Genomic DNA, 22,682 nt, shown 5'->3' with positions numbered 1-22,682 from the left:
TTTGTATTTTTATTGTTGTTGTCTTTTTCTAATTTATTTTGTTCTACAATGGAGGGAGGTAATTTTACAAACGAAGAAAAATGTGATATGCTGTCTTGCTACATCTGATGCCAAAGAAATTGTGTGGAAGCCGAGCGTATGTATTCTAACAAATACCCAGAGCGGAGACAACCTGACAAGAGTATTTTTCGGCGTTTGTTATTTAATCTGAAAGAATATGGATCATTTAAGAAGCCTGCATTATCCCGACAAAAACCTTCCAATGAAGAAAACCAATACATTGTTCTACAATCTGTTATCGAAAATCCACAAACTTCTACCAGAGAAATTGAAGACCAGAATGGGGTAGCTAAATCTACAGCTCAGTTTATTTTAAGGAAAAATGAATTTAAGCCTTACAAATTCAGAATATGTCAAGGATTAAAACCGGGTGACGACGAACGACGTAGACATTTTTGTGAGTGGTATACCAGGATGTGTGATGAGAGTTTTAATTTTCCATATAAAGTGATTTGGTCTGATGAAAGTATGGTGACCAATAACGGTATTTATAACAGGCGCAATACACACTATTGGTCGCAACAAAATCCACGTGTTAATAGACTATCCAGACATCAAGTTCGCTTTGGGTTTAATATTTGGTGTGGGATTTTTGGTAGCAAGATTATAGGCCCTATTTTCTATAATAATTCCTTAACTTCCGAGCGGTACCTTGACATCTTGAGGCACGATTTAGAAGATGCCTTAGATGATTTACCGCTAGGCGCTGTGCAAGGCTGCTGGTTCCAACAAGATGGTGCCCCAGCCCATAACTCCAGAGAAGTTCGCCAATATTTAACTGAACGGTTTGATGGAAAATACATTGGGACTTACAGTGAAACACCTTGGCCTCCAAGGTCCCCGGACTTAACTCCCTTGGACTTTTTCTTATGGGGCTACATAAAAAATGAGGTATTCAAAGAATGTTTTGACAACGAGGAACAATTACGTCAATCAGTACGAGCAGCGTTTAATAAAATTACTCCTGAAATGTTAAGTCGTGTTTTGGAGTCTACCGTGAGACGGGCGTACTTATGCCTAGAAAATGGAGGTCATTTATTCGAACATTTGTTATAGAATTTGTTTTTCATTAACTTGTTGGATTTAGTTGTTATGTTAAATGAACAGTTAGAGTTAGTAAATAAATAAACACATTAACTCGAACTTGTCAACCATTTTCTTTTGCCTTTCATCGTTCGGATCTCATGGCCTACTACAATAAAATACTAGAAATGTATTAAAAAGCCATTTTTCTGGATAAAAACATAAGTAACCGTATTGTATCGTACATCGTTGAATTCGCAATGAAAAGCACAACCTAATACTGTGTGTACTTTTTTTCCGTCCCATGAGAAAAATCAAAGTTGATGGTGGTTCCATGGAATCGAAACGCTGTAATGAAAATTTGTTAACGTCAATTTGGAGAGATTAAAAAGTGCCAATGGAAAAGTGTTTTCCGTTTTTTCATATCTTTTCAAATAGCTTTAAAAAATAATAAACACGAAATCGCAATATTTCGGTTTTTCTCGGATATTTCCGGAACGGCTTGGAATTTTCAAATTTGTAAAACGGGATCTTGTTCGGTATCAAAATGCGCAACTTTTGTCTAATTTAACCGACACTGTATCTCTTATAGTTTCCGAGATCCCCATGCTGTGCATCCTTATCTTGGACACACTGTATATATATATATATATATATATATATATATATATATATATATATATATATATATATATATATATATATATATATATATATATATATATATATATATATATATATATATATATATATATATATATATATATATATATATATATATATATATATATATATATATATATATATATATATATATATATATATATATATATATATGTTGAAATACATTGTAAGTCAAATAAAAAAATCTATCTACCTATCAGCTACCAAAGTCCCGGATAGATTGTGCTTATACGGAAAGTTAGTAAAAGAACGGTAGTTTCGAGGAGGGTTCCCTACGCTCCCATCAGACACTTGGGATGACTCTCCCCGGGGGAGGAAAATTGCTGTTATTATCGCCTCCACGCTTCGGAATCTAGAACGCGCCAATTTCTCTCAAGCGCTCTGCTCAGAATTTACAAGAACGTTCTCTCTAAACGTAATGGCAAATAAAGGTCTCGCTTTCGAGGAACGGTTAGAGGCCAGAGAGGCCGGAGTGCGTTCAGTTTGAGAGGTTCCGTCCATATTGACGTGGTGAACACCGCGAAGTACGTACAGGGTTATTCACACCCACCTACATGGTTAATCTTGAAAGATAGGAAAAAAAAAGTGTAAATGAATATTTTTGATCTGTTGGCAAATGTCAGAAAAATAAACGACAATCGGAAGCTGTCAAAATGACAGCAACATCACTTTTTTAAAAGGAATGACTTACGTATTATTAGTTTAAATCGTAGATCTTTTTTTTTCTGCTTTGAAAAACATAGTTTATTGACATTTCATTTAGCAGTTTTTGACATGTTTCAGTTTAAATATAATTGTCATTCGATTTCTGGGCAATAGCCATATTGTTTAAAAATGGTCATGTCTGCCTTGATAGCAACCATATTATCTATGTTTGTCATTCTTTTAACATTATTCTACATTTGACAACCAATCAAAACTAAAGATCTGCAGGGTAAGTTCAATAACTTAAGACATTTCAAATGGGTTATACTGAGGAAGAAAAACGTCAAATAATACAATACAACAGACATAATGATGCAAGGGTTAAAAGGGCATATCGACAAATATATCTGGGTAGAAGAGTCTCTTCAATAAATACAATTAAAAATGTAATGAAACAATACAAACAAATAAAAGAAAAACACAATAAAAAGAAATTTTGATGAAGACCTCAATATATTACTTTACTTTTAAGTTAAATTATTATACTATTAGAACACTTGACATCACGACTTTGAGTTTTACTTTCTTAATTTTTATATTTCATATTTTTTAAAAAATCCTGAATATTTTATACCTGACGTTAAAAAATCCGATAGTAAAATTCAACGAAAGCACAAGTTTCACCAGTACAAGTTGTATAGAAATGTATAGAAGATCTCAAGAAGATGAAAATTTGTTGATCAAAATAATATTTACGGATGAGGCTTCTTTCACAACAATAGGTGAATGTAACAGGAATGGGAGGTTATTATTAGTTTAGAATTCAATGGTAAAACGTATGTTAGGGTGTACAGAATTTAAATATATAAGGCATATATAGGCATACAATAACAAAATAAAAAAAGTATCATCAACGTAGCGTTTCCATAAAGGCTTCCATAAATATATTCGCGATGACTGGTGATAGTGGAGGACCCATAGCTGTTCCCGAAGTTTGTTCAAAAATGTAACCGTTATAAGAAAAATATATCCCAGACAAGCACTTTTCAAATAAGGTGAGACGATTTGGTTCCAAATTCTCGGATTTTAATATATCTGAAATGATGGTGAGAGTTTCAGGAATAGGGACTTTAGTAAAGAGTGATTCTACGTCGAAACTAGATGCTTTTTATTTGTTCAATGAAGTGAAAGGAATTAAATACGAAACTGTCAGTTTTCCCTGTAAAGGGTTTTAATAAGGATGCCAGATATTTTGCTAGAGAATATGTTGGAGAACCAATGGTGCTGACAATAGGTCGAAGGGGTAATCCTGGTTTGTGAATCTTTATGAGTCATGAGGGTGACAGACTTTTTCACGGATTCTGATAGAGAAGAACTCTCAATAACAGATTTAAGGTTATGTTCCATAGATGACGTAGGATCTTTTTTAAGTTGACGATATGATTTGTCTGTAAGGATGTCTGGAATCTTTTCCTGACATTCATTCGTGTTCCTGACCGCCGTAGCATTTATCTGCTTTTAGGATTACAATGTAGGAAGATTTAGGGCAATGCGTTCAAGCTTTGGAATATTAGATTTAGTTTTGATGGCAGTGTCAAACAAAGAGAAATTAAAGGTGAGAATACATGGGACAGTAACAGAAGAAGTACTTACTTTAGTAGCTTCCAGTACTTGGGAATGGTGTTCAAAGAAACCGGGCCATATATACTGTGTATACTATGCATTGAGTAAGGGGCACATAAATAAAAAGGAAATTTCCAAGGAAACTAAAATGAAAGTCTACAGGAGCAAAATTGGAACGACAGAGATGAAATACTTGATGAGAGTGAAAGGAATAACCAGAAGGGACAAAATTAGAAATGCATATATAACAGAAAAGTTAAAGTTAAAGGAATCCTTAGAAGAATTCATAGAAAAGAAACAACTTGGATGGTGGGGCTAGAGATTTGGAAGCACTGAGAGTTTGGCAGAGTAAAATGCAAAAGACGTTTTGATTTTTTAAGGATTTTTCCGGTCTCATTAGCTGTTTGAGATGCAGCGACTCAGGTCTGTCACCAATATAGGAATCTGACACGAAGTTTATGCCCTCCATTTAAATTAATAAGTTCGGGGTTGGGCGAGTTGTTGGAGACAGCGGAGCTTATAAAAAATATGATGATCTTTCTTGTATCGCGTAAAGTGAGCGAGGACGTGCGACGACGCATTACGGTCCTCGAAAATCCGTATGAGGCCTCGCGGATAAAAGGGCTTTCCGCCAACCGCGAGAAAGACGCGAAAACACGCACGACAGAGACAAAGCAACGCCAATCAAGTTCCATTCATTAAGTCACTTGGCCCTAAGTGGAGTGTTCGGTTGTTAAAGTGTGAGGCGACTGACAATTATTTGGCGTCTTCGTCGCAGCTCGATCGATGAAAAGCGATTTCCGTTGGCCACAAAAATAGTAATCAAACAAAATTTCGAATTTTTTGGAAAAAATTGGAGGAGTGATTAATAAAGAACGGGCAATTCCTAAATTTGACATATTAGACACCAAACTTTAAATTTTTATCTTAAATATCTTCACTAATTGAGAATATTGACTCATTAAGTGTGATTCACATCCAGATATGTTAAATACGAGACTTCTTTGTATTTAAGAGAATTTTTGGTTACAAAATACAAAAAATATTTTAATTCTTTTCAAAAATTCGAGATAATTAGAGATTTAGGTAGTTTTTAAGGGGTAAGTTCTCTATTTCGTATTTTATTTTTATTTATTATTACTTATTATTTGTTTTCATTATTAATGGATATATTAAAGTTGACAGAGTAAAAAACCAAACATAAGCAAAATTTACATAATTCCAGTTGAGGTAATGCGTCGAGTATAATTAATTTTACAAAAATATTCATTTTAATTGGAGATTTTGAAGTCGCTTCAACTGTCTACTTTGTTTATAGCAACTCTGTGGCCGTATACGTTGATTTAAAAAGAGGGAGATGCTGTTTTTATCAGGACGGACGGACTCTTTTATTATTAGGTGTTTAATCTTGTTAAATTACACTAAACGCAGAACAGTGAAAACAAAAAAAAAGCAAAAACATATTCAATAAACTAATCAGGATCATAATATGGAACTGGAATAATAAATGATACCATTCCAAATTGATACCAGAACCACCATGGGCTAATTTAATCCCATCATAAATGCATCCAAATCATTTGAACGTGAGTGAAAAATATTACGATATACGAGGTTAGTGTCAAAATTTCCCGGCCTGACAGATGCAGCTCCAATAACAGGATAAAACTTTGTCTTCATTTAAATAAATATCTTAGTAGGCTGCGAAAAAAAAAATTGAAGTCTTGCGTCACATAGTTTTTATTGACAGCATTTTAAACAAAACGTGTCCGAAAAAATCAATCTCGCACATAACGCAAATTGAGTACATTAAGTCATAAAGTCATGAGTCATAAAGTTTTTGACAAAAGAAGGGTTAGCACCCAAAATTATTAAAGAAAGGCTGGATGGTGTGTACGGCCAAAATTCTCCTTCGTATTCTGTAGTGAAAGAATGGGCAAAACGTTTTCGAATGGGGCAGGAGTCATAACGGAAGATATTGTTGCGATTATGGAAGAGGTGGTATTGAGTGATCGACGTTTAAAGGTGTGTGCTCGTCGAATCCTGCAAGATCATTTAGGTATGCATAACGTTAGTGCAAGATGGGTTCCTAAAAACCTTTCGGCTATTCAAAAACAACGCCGTGTCGAGTGTGCGCGGTCTTTATTGGAACTCTGTGGGTCGGAACCGAAATCTGTGATAGAGGCTATTGTGACGGGAGATGAAACTATGGTTCTCTATTATGACCCTCTATCGAAAAAAGACTCAATGGAGTAGCGTCGTAAGGGTGAAGCACCTCCAACAAAAAATTTGATGGCCACGATCTTTTGGGATTGTGAAGGAATTCTTTTGATAGATTTTAAAGAAACTAATACCACTATCAATGGTAAATATTATGCAACATTATTACACAAATTGCGAGACTGTATACGTGTAAAACATCGAGGAAAACTGACCAGAGGCGTGCGTCTTTTACACGATAATGCACCTGACCATACTGCTGGTGTTGCACAAGCTGCCATTTTAGAGTGTGGGTTCCAACAGATAGATCATCCTCCCTATAGTCCAGATTTGGCCCCCAGCGACTATTATTTGTTTCGATATTTAAAAAAGGACTTACGCGGATGGCGGTTTAACGACGAAGTTGAGTTGAAAGAGGCTGTTTTAGCTCAATTTGTAGACAAACCAAAAGAATATTTTTTTAAAGGTATTGAGTTGTTAATAAAGAGATGTGATAAGTGTATTGAAGTTAAGGGGGCTTATATCGAAAAATAATAAAAAATTGTTACTACACTTTGTTTCTTTCATATTCAGGCCGGGCAATTTTGGCGCAGCCCTCATATTTATTAAACAATTGAAAGAATATTTTTTGACTGTATAGAAGTGCATTTCTTATCGCTTAAGATTGATAGTTTGTTATTTTCGATATTTTATTGTGTAGTTTGGGCCGATATTACAGAAGCTTTGTAAAAAAATTGTAAATTATTTATGTGCAGATATAAAGATTTTAATTTAAAAAAAAAAGTCGAGTTTTTTGACTCGGATTTTTCAATAGCTGAAAATGTACGTTAAGCAGGGGCGTCCCGTAAAATAAACCGTTAATTTAACGACCTCGGCGGCAGGCCGACCATCAAAATATTTTCTCACGCGTTCTTCCAGCTCACGTGATAATCACAGAAACTGGAAATAACAACAAACCATTAACTACCAGATTCGCGTGTTGGCAATTGTGGGGGGGGGGGGGGGGCGGGGAGCCCACGCAACGGACTCGCTCAAGTGAAATAAGTGCAAAATATTAATGCGAAAAGAGCGGGTAGTCTCGGTAGAGTGGGTCCGGCACGTGCGGGGGCCACGTGCGAGCTGACCCCCGGCGCGGGGGGCCTCGCAGGATTTTTCGCCCTTCGTCGCAGGTGGACGCGTGATTTTCGCGGGATCGTTCGTTGGCATATACATAAAATCATTTAAAAATAATTGGAATCGTAAGATCTTTACAATAGGATGTTCGTATAAGACGAAAAATAAAAGTTTAAAATTTGAATAATAAGAAACTGGTTCAAAAAATAAAATCATTTAAAAAACAATTAAATCGTAATATATTATGTAAAGGAACTCTTAAAAAAGTTTAAAATTTAAATAATTATAGGAAACTTGCTCAAAAAATAAAATCATATAAAACAATTAAAATCGTAAGATATTACCAAGAGGAAGGTTAAAAATTTTGATATTAGGAAACTTTCTCCAATAATAATATCATTCAAAAAACAAATAAATCGTAATATATTATGAAGGGCAAGTTTTAAAAATGTTTAAAATTGGAATAATATAAAACTTGCCCAAATAATAATATCTTTAAAAACAATTAAAATAGTGAGATACCGTCAAAAATAAGTTCCCACAAAAAGGCAAATTAAATTACTCGAAAAATAAAAGTTTAAAATTTGAACGTTAGGGAACTAGCTCAAAAAATTAAATTATTTAAAAACAATTAAAATAGTGATATATTGTCAAGGATAAGTTCCCACAAAAAGACAAAGAATTTTACTTTTTGCTCACAAGTAAAACAATCAATACTCATTGATTCAACGTCGTATTTAGTTATTTTCGAAACACGTTTTGGTTAGTTTTGTTTTACATTGTTTGATTCGATGCTTGGGGGTTCTATCAAAGACCGAAAATGGTAGAGGCAACTTTTATTTATGACCGCATCTTAGTGATAACCATTATTACCATTATTTAATGACTTTAGTTAAATTTTGAAATAACTTTTTTGATTGCTCTGACAATGAAGTTATTTAATTCTTAATTAATTATTTAACGGTGGCATTTATACAAAAAATTAATTTGAGGTTTAATTTAATTTTAAAGTTGATCAACTTTTAACTTTGTGATTTAATTAAATTTACCTCTGCGTTACCAGCTTTCATTGATGAATTATTTACATCTTACTGCTGTTTCATTAGTTAATAAAATTACGTCATGAATTATGTGTTAAACTAAATGCGGCATACCTTTATTTCTGTACGAAAATGATGAAATCTGAGATTACATCCTTATCATTGAATATTTTACCCGATTAAGATGATTTGGTCTGATTAGTGATAGTACCATAAACGTATTTCGGCAAGAGGTTGCTAAAATGTCAGTACAAAGTTGATCTAACAGTGAAAAACGAGTAATAAAAGAAGAAAATATTTATCAAGAACGATTAGTGACGAATTTCATCATCGAACTAGGTGACGACAGTAGTGATAGTGATAGTGATATTTTAAGTGACGGACACTTTATTATGATTATATTTAATGTTTTGTGTATTAATAATGATAGTATGTAAAAAATGTAATGAAAAATAACGTAATAAATTGTTGCTTTGTGCTATTTTTTTATCGCTAATTGCTCTGCGAAAAAGATTGAAAACATACTTCTATCCCGCTTGTTAGTGTAGGTTGATAAATTCCTAGGACGGTCCTGGAATGGTTACGGGTAAGTTACTCGGCAGTTAACCACGGGGTCGGTTGTAAAAGCACTACATTTCTGGTGGAAGTATATACATTTCAGCTGCTCACGGTTTTAAAATCGAAACGTTCTAGTACGGTTTTCGCTTTCGTTTTAGAGACGATGGTTCGGCAGGCAACCACCGACGCCCTCTATCCTTCGGGGGCCGAATGCGAGGGGTGGTGGAAATCTTTGCTACGGAGACATATAGAACGCTTAGGAAAGACCGTTATTTACACGTTCGAACGGCAGATGTCAGCACGTACTCACCCCCTTTCGATCTGCTCAGCGTGTCCGTGATGCTGCTGTAAGATTTGGTGGCTGTCAAATGGTTGTTGGTGGATTTTTCGATTCCTAGAACAAGATTCAATCGCAGGTTATGGGCGTAAATAAAGCTAGAGATAAAACTACTATAATTAGAAGGCTGGTAGATTAAGTCCGTTACTTACTAGATAAAAAAAGCTAAATAAAGATCATTAATCATATTTTTTTATATATTTCCTACTCACGAAGATACCAGATTTTCGGTCACTTTATATTTTGGTTGGAATTTTTGACGTGAAATTTTTACTTTCGCAACTATTGGCATCGCCGCGGTCAGCAGAAAGTTTCGCTCTGTGACGGTTGTTTTTGTTTTGTCTTTTATAAATTTACATCGGTTGATTCGATCTGTTGATGGGATTGAATAAATTACTTACTTGTCGTAGGGGACAGAAATAATCAGCGTCGAAAAAACATTTTTTTGTCTGTCCGCTTCAAAAAAACGTAAAAAACGGAACCTAATGACATTGGGGGAGCTGGGGGGTCGATAAGTATTTTTAAAAAATTGAAAATCGCGTTTGCAAGTATTCGATTTTTAAAAAATGCGTCGGTAATTCGCAAAAACACTGAAAATTGAAAATTTGGTTCCCTTTATAAGGATAATTGAGCATAACTAACTAGATGGTTGTGATTGAGTTGTCAGTTTCTTTTATATGCTAAAACTTTCGTATTTAAGTTTTTCGCTTATTGTACAGGGTATTCAGGGTATTTCGCGCTATAATATAAAATATAGTAGATGCTTTAAATGTGCTTAGAAGACCGTACTCACATTTAAAGTTTAGAAGAATTTTTGGGTTATTTTTGCTTCTAGAAAAAACTATTTTTCTCCGCATCCATAGCTACAATTTTTGTGTTTATGGTTTTCGTCTGCCCTATTCGAGATACTTGATAAAATACAAATGAAAATCACCATTTCACGCACTCAACCTAAACGCGATGACGTCATTTATTATTACGACGTACAGAAAATACAGGTTTTCTGAAACCATTCTTGTACCAGGAATGGTGGGAGATCCGGGGCTATAACCTCTATTTCGAACATTGTTTGAATTATATACAAGTTGTGTCGTTTAGGGGCAAAAAAGATTAGGAAATCGTCAGTTTTTGTGGGTAAATTATTGGCGATAACTGCGAAACTGCTAAAGTTGGGATAATTTGATTTGACCGCTATCGTAAACTGCGTCGAAGGAGAGTTTCAGTTCTCGACTATCATAGGGCGCACGCGAGATATTGGAAATATATTAAATCGAAATTACCAGTAAAAATTTTTTAATTTACCAAATTATGCCGGAATTTTGAAGTGCGTGGTCATTTTTCGATTCATATTTTTTATTTTAAAACCTCAAAATAAGTACTCCGATTCAATAACACCAAAAAGTTCGTGTTCATTTTTAACATTAGAATGCATCTGAACACGCCATCCTATGACATTAAGAAGATCCCAATTGAAATCAAAACTGGCAATTGGGATGGACATCCAAGCACAATTGTGTTAGTTGCGCCAAAAGGCAAAATGTAGAGGGCGCTGGTTCTGCTATATATAAAACTCTGCTTGATGATAGCTATTATTTTGAAAAATTAAACTTTTTTTTAATATAGCGTATACTGTAATTTTTATTTATTTACGACGCGGTAACTGGAACTAATCCCAGCTCCACCTCTTCTGACGTCAGCTGCCAAATAGTGCACCAAAGTAATATATCTCGTTTATTATTAGTTTTAGAGAAAAATCGGAAATATTAAAGTCATAGGATGCGACTTAATGGAACCATTTACAATTATTTTGGTTAATAAATATATTTTTAAATGAAACGTCGTGTATATTAGGCATTAGTTGATATCCCCTTTTATACTCGATCTACCAATATATGGTTGTATACTGAGTGTTCTCGAAATTATAGCCATTTTGTGTTTCGTCCCTGCCGTTTCCGCAGTTTTATACACCTGGGCTTTAACACAGAAAATAGTCGACCTGTTTTAAATCAGGAGATCTAGGTGGCCATCTAATTGGATCACCTCTTCCTGTCCGCTGCTGAGGAAACAAATAGGTTGTTCTTATTTAAGGTAATTTTTCACAGGCTACTGTAATTCTTTTTACAAAGCTTCTGGATTCCTCCTGCGTCGGCTTTTGCTGAGTCGAGCTTGCTGACGTTTCGCCAATCATCCCATCGGCTTCTTTTATAATATAACCTTCCATTCTTAGATATCCTTATCAATAGAAAATCAGACCAAACATTGGGTCATTGTGTTTACAGAAAACCTACGCACACAGACCGATACCTTAAAGCATTGTCACATCACCATCCGGCCCAAAAATCGTCGGTTATCAACTCTCTTGTTTACAGCCCGGGTCATTGAACCCAGAATTAAAACACCTTACCTCTTCTCTTCTCTCTAATAATTTCCACAGCGGTCCATCACAAAATACACTTCACCGTAACCTTCCAATAGCAAAGAAACCGAAAGCAATCCCGCACTTGCCACTGTTGTTCTTCCTGACCACATATCAAAATTTCTAACGAAATATAACGTCAAAACGTCACGTTTACCACTTTTCCAAAAATGTCTTCGATCCGTCAAGGACAACATTCCATTTAATATGCGGTTTATAGCATTCCATGCATATGCGGCAAAGAATACATTGGAGAGACCGGACGAAAAATATCAACTATTCTCAAACAACATGAAACAGCCAAACAAACTCATCAGCAGTTGTCGAACACACTCACGAAATCAGACATGAAATTTTATTCGATAAAACTAAAATTCCTGCATGTAATCAAATCTGACAGTACAGAAATCTATAAGCCACCTAACTATCTTAACCGCGACTCAGGTCCCTACCTGTCACCAATATGGCAATCAGTCATCTGGGGCGGTGTTTATGGCCCTCATTTAATGTTTTTTAATTGTTCAATGAATGATCCTCACTTAGCTCCGCCCCCCAAACAATATATAAGCAGGTACAGAGTAAAATGCGAGCCAGTTTGATGATTTTCGAAATATTAGCTGGTTCGACTCGACAAAAATCGACGCAGAAGAAATCCAGACGTTTTATAAAAAGAAGCTTAAGTCATTCGTAACTTGATGTGTATGGTGTGTGTGTACGGGCTTCGATTTGTTCGGTTTCCACTCTAAATTATAAATTAGTTTTAGTTTAGTTAAGTCCCACGAATTCTTCCTTTGATGCATTTCCGTCTAATAACCTTTCTTTAGGAACCTTTTTGTCCTGTATAAAAAGTATTAATGTGTAAAAAGTGAAGCGCGAGCAGAGACGAAGATGGTATACGGGCGTCAGATTTGCTACAGGGTTTGCCGGGTGCAGATACGTGTCACGCTCACTACTCCTATACTATTTGGGATCCCAATTACATCCTTGCCTTTCTGGTGATAATTACCAAGACATTGTTTTACATTTTGCGTTATGCAATGCCCAGAACGGGATTTGGGCAAAGAACTCGGGCATGTCAGACCTAAATAGCTTCTCCATAATTATCCGGTCCACATATTGCGCAATCACGCCTCATAACAATAATAAACAAAATAATTCATTCGAGAAATACGCTAAATGATCGTGCTGCCCGTTCCGCGTCCGTTACACGCAGGTCGCTGATTAATGGACTGGCCGTTTAGCAGGTGGTAGGCCTGATCCTACGGGGTCGAATAACCCGATAACGGCTTTGTACAGGGTTATTCATTATATTTTGACACCCACCTACAGCTTTAAGATGGAGAAAAAAGTGTAAATACAAAAGTTTGAAGATTTCTGCTCTATCATCTGATGCAAATGTGAGAAAAAACAAATGACGATCGCAAGCCGTCAGAATGACCGCAGCGTCATTTTCTTTAAATGGAATGCCCTATATGTTATTACTTTAAATCGTAGATCTTCTTTTCCTGATTTGAAAAACATATAGCTTATTGACATTTCATTTAGCCGTTTTTGAGTTTGAAAATAATTATCATTCGATTTCTGGACAATAGCCATATTGTTTAAAAATGGTCAAGTCCGCGTTGACAGCAACCATATTATCTATGTTTGCAATTGTTTTAACAATATGCTACTTTTGACAACTGATCAAAACTAAAGATAAATAAAAAAATAAACATATCAATAATTAATGTTAAACATTTTCCATATAACCTCCATTATTTTCTATACATAGGACAATACTTATACTGATGAAATCAGGGTTTTCTCTAATTAGATTGTGTAAAACGATATTAAGTTTTTCTCTTATCATTTGTAAACTTTCAGGCCCCTTCTAATAAATTTTATTTTTTAAGTATCCCTACAAAAAAAGTCGCAAGGATTCCGGTCGTCTATACTTATTATTTAGATAATCGGTAACCGGTTGAACATCATGTGGAGGTGCGCCATCTGGATGCCAAATTGAATTTAAATAATACCTAACTCGCACCTTTTTTAACAACTGTTCTACCATATTTTTCAACACACCACGCCATACATCAACTGACTTCCGTTCTTAGATTCCCACTGCCTGCATTTCAAAATCGAACCATAAACCAAAAAGATCTTACAAGGGTGGGCAATTTTTAACTGGGTCACGCTGTATATGTTCGCTTATGATAGCTTAGAAAATTTTAACATAATTTCAAGCAACTACAATACTAGCCGACAGAATAAATTATCTTTTGATTTTGCGAGGCTCGAATCCAATATAGCAAGTTTCAGTTACGGCTCAAGTTAAAAAACTACTTATACGCGATGGTTATTGTTCTATTAATGAATTTATGGATGACTACCTTAGTAGTTGTCTGTGGTATTCGTAATGTGAATATAATGTGATAAATTGATTGTTATTTGTACTGTAGTACCTGCCGTTGTGAACGAAGCCTCGTCCGTAAATGTTATTTTACTTAGAAAATTTCCATGTTCTTGAGATCTTCTATACATTTGGGCGCAAATTTCGAGCCTCTGCCTTTTATGGTGCACTGGAAAGAACTTATACGGGTGAAACTTACGATACTTTAGTATTCGTTGAATTTTACTATAGAACTGTCCGGATAATTTTTTAACGTCAGGTATAAAATATTCAGGATTCTCAAAAAAATCTAAAATAAAAAGTTAAGAAAGTAGAACTCAAAATCATGACGTCCAGATCGTAGTAGTATAATAGTTGAAAGTAAAGTAATATATTCAGGTCTTCAATATGTTTCTCTATCTATTACCCTGGCCTTAGGTGCGACACTATTTCGGTCCTCAAATTGTTTAATTACATTTTTACATATATTTTTCGATATTCTTTTTAATGCTTGCAACATTATGTCCGTTTGAATAATCTAATTTTATTATTTGACTTTGTTCTTCATCAGTATGAAATATCTTAAATTGTTTTACATCTTAAGTTATTTAACTTATGCTGCAGATCTTTAGTTTTGATTAGTTGTCAAAAGTAGGATTGCAAACGTGGATAATATGATTGCTATCAAGGCAGACTACTGCTATTGTCCAGAAATCGAATGGTAATTATTTTTATACTGAAATATCTCAAAAACGGCTAAATGAAATGTAGTAAACTGCATGTTTTTAAAATCAGGAAAAATCTGACATTTAAAAAAATGATGTTGCCGTCATTATGACAGCTTTCGATCGGCGTTTGTTTTTTTCTGACATTTTCATAAGATAATAGAACAAAAATCTTCAAACTTTTGTATAAACCCTATCTTTCAAAATTAACGCTGTGGGTGGGCGTCAAAATATGATGAATATAATGAATGGGGGGAGATTTTCTTTTTTTTAGGTGGGTTATCCGGGGCAGCTGCTTGGCGTGTGGAATTTCGTTGCCGATATGAGGTGCCGATTATTTCGGCATTATTTTAAATTGTTTCGCGGATGAGGCGAACGCAAACGGAGAACATGGCGGGCGTATCGATAAATCAACGACGTACGGTCAAACGTCAATTTATCGCCGTTCACTCGAAACGGCCCATTAAAATAATCTCCTAGGATTACAATAACAATCGCACAAGTACACGATGACATCTAAATCGACTCGCGCCGACATACGTTTCGAGCCGTTTAACGAATTAGGGCATGATCCGGGGGGGCCGTTGTTGACCCAGGATCGGACTTCGATATTCGTATTTAAGGACAAACACTATGAAACACTTGGAACACGTTATTTTAGATAAAAAAGTTAACATCTTTTCATCGATGGATACAAGTATTCATTATGTTTTTACACCTACCTATGCAAATGTCACAAAAAACCAACGGCGATCGCGAGCTGTCAAAATGACAGCAACGTCGTTTTTTACATTTGAATGCCCTATATGTTATTAACTTAAGTCGTAGATGTTTTTCTTTTATTTTACAAAGTTTATTGACATTTCATTTTTTGACATATTTCAGTTTATAAATAATTACCAATCGATTTCTTAGCAATAGCCATATTTTTTCAAAATGGTCAAATATGCCTTCAACAATGTTCTACTTTTGAATGTCTTCAAAATCGAGATTTGCACATTAGACAGAAATATATTGCCTTACTTTCAAGGTAAATTATTATACTATATACTTCGAGTTCTACTTTTTTAACTTTTTTAACACAAAATGCGGGAAGTGAAAATCCAAGGTCGGACGTCAGTTAATGTATGGTGTGTTATGTTAATATGGTGGACATATACGAAGGATCCTTGAATGCCCAACGATTTAAATTTCCTTGCAACCGAACTAAAACAGAACAAAATTAACACTGTAGGTGGGTGTCAAAATATAATGAATAACCCAGTACAAATAACACTCACATTTTTTTTAATATCACAGATCAAGTCATATTCACATTACGGATATCATATACACAACTACTAAAACAGTCATCATAAAATTTTGGTTTATTTCTTGATTTTGATCATTTTTTAATTTTGTATTCCTGAATAAGAATTCGTTGACGCCTTATTCTTTAAGAAATCCCTAATAGCCCTATTCCATATTTGACATTCATATTTGATTTTAGGTTGAAGTCAAAATAAACATTTTTGAGAGAAAAAAAGTTTCATATTTCAAATACCCAGTATTGAAACATTATAGAACTGGGTAGAGTTGGGTCCTAAGTACTCCTGAATAAGAATTCGTTGCGAATTTACTTAAAAAAAAAATGCGCAACAGTAAAATAGTGCCAATTGACTATAAGTTAAAGCAATAAGTACGTCCGACCTATGCAATGACCACAAATAAATCGCAAGGACAGTCGTTAGCAGTTTGCGGAATCAACAAAACAAAACAAAAGGTATAATTTATGTGAAAGCTACGATCGCAAGCTGTCAAAGTAACAGCAACACCATTTTTTTTTAATTGGGATGCCCTTAGATCGAACATCTTTTTTTCCTGATTTCAAAAACATATAGTTTATTGACAATTAATTTAGCCGTTTTTGAGATATTTCAGTTTAAAAATAATTTTCATTCGATTTCTGGACATTCGCCATACTGTTTAAAATTGGTCAAGTCTGCCTTGATTGTTTTCACAATGTTCTACTTTCGAGTGTCCTCAAAATCGAGATTTGAATTACACTATTGCACAAAAACAAAAACAACTTTATTTTCAGTAAAATTGTCCTCTGAAATCCCATATCTCTCCCTGTGTAGCATAACCTCCAATCAGCTGCCTTATAATGCCATGGATTTCCATGTTGCTATGGCAGCGCACTTATTACGTGCTCTTTTTAATTATTATTTTGATAATATACTTAAATTTTTTACTGCACAATTTTAGACATATCTAACTATGACTTAACATTTTGTTTTGTTTGTAAAAAATGCTTTTTTTGCCCCGATATTGATACAAAAATAAATTAGTAAATTATTTCGAAAAAACGATGGAAATATATTATGGATATTTGGCCGTGCGAATCGCGGAGTTACGGCCCTGCGCGCCGGTCGTCGGGTCGATTTTTCTAGCCACCCCATTCCCACGGGTGCGACTACCATGCATGCCAACAACCACTATCTAAACAAAACGCGAACAATTAGATGTCATTGTGTGTTCAAGCGGCCAGAGACTTGCCGCACTTGCGGGACCACGGCGGGCGTGAAACTTCCTTAATCCACTTTCGTAATAATACTATATGTAAAAGCAACATAACGTAATAGTAATGGTATTGAGAATTGGTTATTGGACGTCTGATCGGCTTTCCTTTTTTTACCAGAACCAAAATAAGAAGAATGCAATGCGGCAAACTGCATTGAATATAACTCACGTCCTAGTCCGACTAATCCTGGTAATCTTGGTCACAGTGAGTACATAAGAAGAAGAACCTACGTCCTAGCAGCCTTTCGTTCTTTTGTTTTGTTTTACCAGTAAGTAAAATGATATTTCATATTATTAAATTGCTTGTTTGGCCTATATAATTGAATAAATTTGTTGTTAGGCATTTCAAATTTTTCTCTAAAGATCGTTTGAATGTTGAAAAGGAAATAACCTTGAAATTTTTTGATTTTCCATGTTCTGAGGCAGCAAAAAAGTTTGCCGGATTCACTTCTTAAGAGCTACTATACCGCTTTTAGATTACAACAAAAAAACAAAGAAATTTCAAAACTGCCGACTAATGACAAAAAAATGTCCAAAAATGTCATTATACAGATTATTAGCCGTCTTTGTCACTGGACAAAAATTCAAGTTTACCAAAAATGTCAGCTGCATGTGCATGGCTATTTTTTTTCGTTCATTTCTTAATTGAAGTATGATATGATCCAGAAACCTCCGTCCAAGTGTTTTGTCTGTGAATGTAGACAACTTTGCGAAGTATGTAAGGTAGCAGTGTAGCAGTCTCGCCTAACCAACCACCCAACCAAGTGCGGACAGTAAACGTGAACGACGAAATGGATATTTTTGTCGTGGATACGGATGATCTAGACAGTTCGGCCCGCGCGGAGAGGGAAGATAAATAATGTAAACCAAACGTCCGATAAATCATGACATCCGATGGAAATCCATTTTCTCACGGGCCGAAACCGAACAACGTTGCCAAGTTTACCGCCGGCGGCGAGTTTGTACCCCCGCCCTCCTTTATTTCTATTGCAAAATATTAAAAAAAAAAAACAAAAAAACAATTTGTGTGAAAATCATTTCACTGTTCCACAAAACTGAATGGTATAAACGTTCTTTTTAATTACTAAAATTTACCAAAAACCATATTCAGAACAGTATATATTGGACTACTTAGAACTGATTCAACGTAATTTTTAATTTGTTTCTCTTTTCCCCGCGCAGCACAATTTTCTTGGCGACTGTATTCTTCTTCTTCTTTGCTTCTATGGCCACGACTACCAGATTCATTCAGCTCTCTATACTATAAAAAATGGGACAAGGATCGATCTGTCTCGTGCAATGCCGCCAAGAGAATCTACTGTTTTACGTCTTCGTTAACTTCTTTTCTTCTTCTTTTTCGCTTATATTCGTTTTCTGTCTGCGCTCTTGACAGTGCATATCTCCAATATTTATTTAATCTGGTTTGAGGGAAGGCCTTTATTATTATTATTTTATTATTGATTTGTAATTATTAATTAATTTTCACAATATTTAAATTATTACGTAAATTTGGATTTGTTTTTTAGGTGATCTCATCATAGGTTTATCCAATCAGAAAAGTGATAAATTAAAGGCCAACAATGTCTTCTTGGAACTAACACGTGCATGGAAATTTTTCTTATTGAAACGTATTGCCCGCATTTGAATTGAAAAGGAGACCATTCAAATTACATTGACAAAATATTATTTTAAAATAACAATTTAAACGTGCTATAGATTTAAAACAAAGAGGCAATCGTTATAAATTTTAATAAGTGTTTTCTGATAAGGCCGTCCATAGAGTAGAAAGTTTTATTTTTAAGTTTCAAGCCCACGTAATATAAATATAACAGTTTTTTTTAATAACATTTAATATTAAGAATATTTAGGTGTGATCTTTCACCCATTCTTGGTTCCACTATCCTGTAAAGTTTAATTTAATACAGTCGATATATGATATATATAACTATATCGCTTGCTCGCTTACAAAAACTTGGGGACTCCTATTGGTTGGTTGAACTCACATGAGAGTAGAGCCTCTTTTTTTTTAATGTTGGAAAATCTTTTGGAAGCAGTACCATCATGTTATTATTATCGATATTAAAATATTTTCAAAAGTTTTGGTTAGTGAAATTGTGAAATTTTTCTGAGTGTACAGTGCGTTCAATTTATCATGATAATATTTTGATTGACTGTAACTCTTTTGTTTTTAGAGATATCAAGGTAAACCAAAAAAAAAAACAAAATGTAGTGCCAGTAGCCTAGTGACGTATAAAACAAAACACTATCAATTTTCTGACATAAAAGCCTATATCATAATTTTTTAAACGGAACGCCCTTTATATTTTAGTACAGTCATTTTTGACGAAATAGGAAATTTTATTTAATTGCAAAGAGTACCGTGACTGACTGCAACAACAATAATTTACACATTAAAGTCAAACGGACGAAAACCAAAATATGCCCATCTATGACGCCACATCATACATTAATCGATTGGTACCCGATTGGTATCGGGAATTTCGTCTATTACAACCCTTTCTTGTAGTGAACGAACTTGCATCACTCCATAAAATGCTTTTCAAAAAATTATTATTCTCATCATGTGTATTTAAAAAATCCAAATAAAACTGCATCCTCCTTTGACATTGTTCTGCACTTAGTTTTTGAGTTTTACCAAACTTCAATGCATTATATTTATATTCTTTCAAAACTGCGTGGATTGATCCCAGATAATACCCGTCTCTTCATATACTCCAGTAATAGAGGAAACTGGATGTGCTTCATAGAATCCTAATTTGTTTGCCTTATTTTCTTCATTTAAAACATTACGATTCCGGCATACCTTTTTAGTATTTAATACGTTATCGTTTTTTGCAAATTTATTTGCCAGCAATGGAAATATCTGAAATATCTGGATAAAGTCTATTATACTGACGACGAGTTGCGGTTGCACTTTTATCATTCAGAAAATGTACCTGAAGCATGTCACTTATCAAAAAAAAAAGTGTTATTTGTCGCTACGCAATGTTAAAAAATGCTGCGTCTGTCAACTTTCGAAAAACGGGAGCTTTTCGGCGACAAAGGGCATAAATCGGAATCAATCGCGTGTCGGCCCCGTCCACCTCCCCCCCCACCCCATAACGGCGACGGGTCCGTAACCTCTCCCCGACCCCATCTTCGGCTTTTGGCAGTCGGTTATGGTGATGCGTTGTTGTCCGACACGCCCCGATGGTTTACGGGTGCCACTAATTGATATATAGCCCCGGCGTTGCGCCCCGCGTGTGTCGCTACGGCTGCGGGACGCCCGCCAGGGGCGGCGGCCCTCCGGCCGTAACGCGGGTTCAAGACAATAATATTATTATAATAAAATAAGGGTATCAATTTTAAAAATAATTCTTTTAAACGTGTAAATTTGTATACATTCAAATTGTTTTTAATATTATGTGAAAAGTAGTATATTTTTAATTTTTAATTTAACAAATAACAAAACAATAACAGGTTATCGGATTACCAAATTTCGTACCATTCAAACAAAACATTGACTAGTTGGCATTAAGCCAATTCCTTTATCGTTCCGATTGGTCCTGCTATTGTTATCTCTTTTTAACTGTGTACGTCAGACAGAGAGAGATGTATTATTGGATATGTCATATAAACAACGGAATAAACACAATGTTAAAAGGTTATGTTTATTTAATTTTCACAATTGACCATCAAGTCGTTTATTTAAAGAAAAAGACTGTAACTGGAAGAAAAGTCATCCAAGCTTTCAAGAGGATTCAATTTTTAATATCGTATAAGCATGAAAAAGAAGGTCCTAACCTTCAATTTTGTTTTGTTTGCAAAACTTATGTAAACTTTAAATAATAAATGTCACTTTACTTACCCAGTAGTAGATTTTAATTGTAGTTTATAGCACGTAGCATTTAAATTATCTGAAATATTGCATAACCTTTTTCTGTTTATTAATTTTTGTCTACATTTTGCAAAACAACACGAATACATTCCCTGACATGACCGTCAGAATTGATAAACGTTAATATTCAAACCGGGCGTTAAAATCTCCGAAAACATCCGAGTGCTCCCCGGAAAGGTCCAAAGTGATTCGGATCCGTTTGAAACGAAACTGACGTGGTAAAGCGACGCTTCCCGCACGCTAGATCGGTGTGTAATTAGGTATTTTATAGAAGGGAGTAGAAAATAGTATAACATATAACGAATGATCAGAACAAGTGACAAAAATATAGTCAGCGTATTGGTACTTTTAGATTTTTCAAAGGCATTCGACACCATTAATCTCAGTTTGCTTATAAGTAAGTTAAAGGTTTATAGTTTCTCATCATCATCGTGTAGATCGTATCTATCAAACAGGTTTCAAAGAATATGCTCAAATAATACTTATTCCGATCAGGCTGCTTTGCTTTCTGGAGTCCCCCAAGGCTCCATTTTAGGGCCATTGCTCCTTTTAGTTTATACTGCTGACATTTTGTGCACTGGGGTACAGGCACCCCCGAAGACACGCAGCTCTATTGATGACTATGTTGAGGCGGAGTCTATATTATAAGTGACCTTTCTAGTGGCCACAACCTCAAATTAAACTCTACGAAATCATGCGCCATGATTTTCGGAAGAGAAAACAAAACTATCCCTTTAGTTGATATAGTTAACATTAAAGTTAATGACACTAAATTAAAATATAGTAACTAAAAGACTGCATTAACTTGAACACTGTTTAAGCCTCCATGTTTTTAAAACTTTAAAATACGCATATAAAAAAATATGTTCAATTCGGTTTAAGCTAACAATAACATTTTCATATTTTAAAACTGTATATGGTTTTTATAGGACTTTTTTTTAATGCAGGTACTGACAATTGATAACAATAGTAGAGTAACTTTTAAGCTGGACTGCGCGGGAGTTGTGATAAATTTATTGTATGTGATACATTACACAATAAAAGGCATTTATTATTATTATTAAATAATTTTTGTTATGTTTTGTTATTGTTATTATTATTTTTTATTATTACTCTTATAATTATTATTATTGTTATTATTATAATGGGTAAACTAGGTATGTTCGTCATACGTTTCTTATCTCCTGTTGAGGGGAGGAGTAACATTTTCTGCTCTGACATTTGGGTTTACTTGTTCTACAAAGGCTCTCTGAGGTTAAACATGCAATAACATGGAGGAAGACGTAAAACAGTATGCCCAGCCTGGTCAGTCAAATTATCGCATGCATACTGTTTTTTAATTGCAAATGAATGTAGGACTTCCAAAAGTTGCCCATTTTTGTAACTAAATTCAAAATAAATATC

General features: G+C 34.7%; 1 protein-coding gene across 2 annotated transcripts in view; it reads right to left on the bottom strand.

Moving 5' to 3' along the window:
• Positions 1-22,682, bottom strand: part of LOC132698240 (DNA-binding protein D-ETS-3) — a 100,013-nt gene that overhangs the window by 63,130 nt on the left and 14,201 nt on the right. For both annotated transcript variants that reach the window (XM_060664201.1, XM_060664200.1), the window contains exon 4: positions 9,277-9,360. In XM_060664201.1, coding sequence (XP_060520184.1) covers positions 9,277-9,360 — 84 coding nt within the window. The remainder of the gene's footprint in view (positions 1-9,276; positions 9,361-22,682) is intronic.

The sequence above is a fragment of the Cylas formicarius genome, unplaced genomic scaffold (assembly GCF_029955315.1).
Source record: "Cylas formicarius isolate icCylForm1 unplaced genomic scaffold, icCylForm1.1 PGA_scaffold_2__14_contigs__length_35257938, whole genome shotgun sequence".
In the NCBI taxonomy this organism is placed as follows: Eukaryota; Metazoa; Arthropoda; class Insecta; order Coleoptera; family Brentidae; genus Cylas; species Cylas formicarius.
Note: the sequence above shows the minus strand (reverse complement) of the source record. Positions and strands in the feature narration are given on the sequence as shown.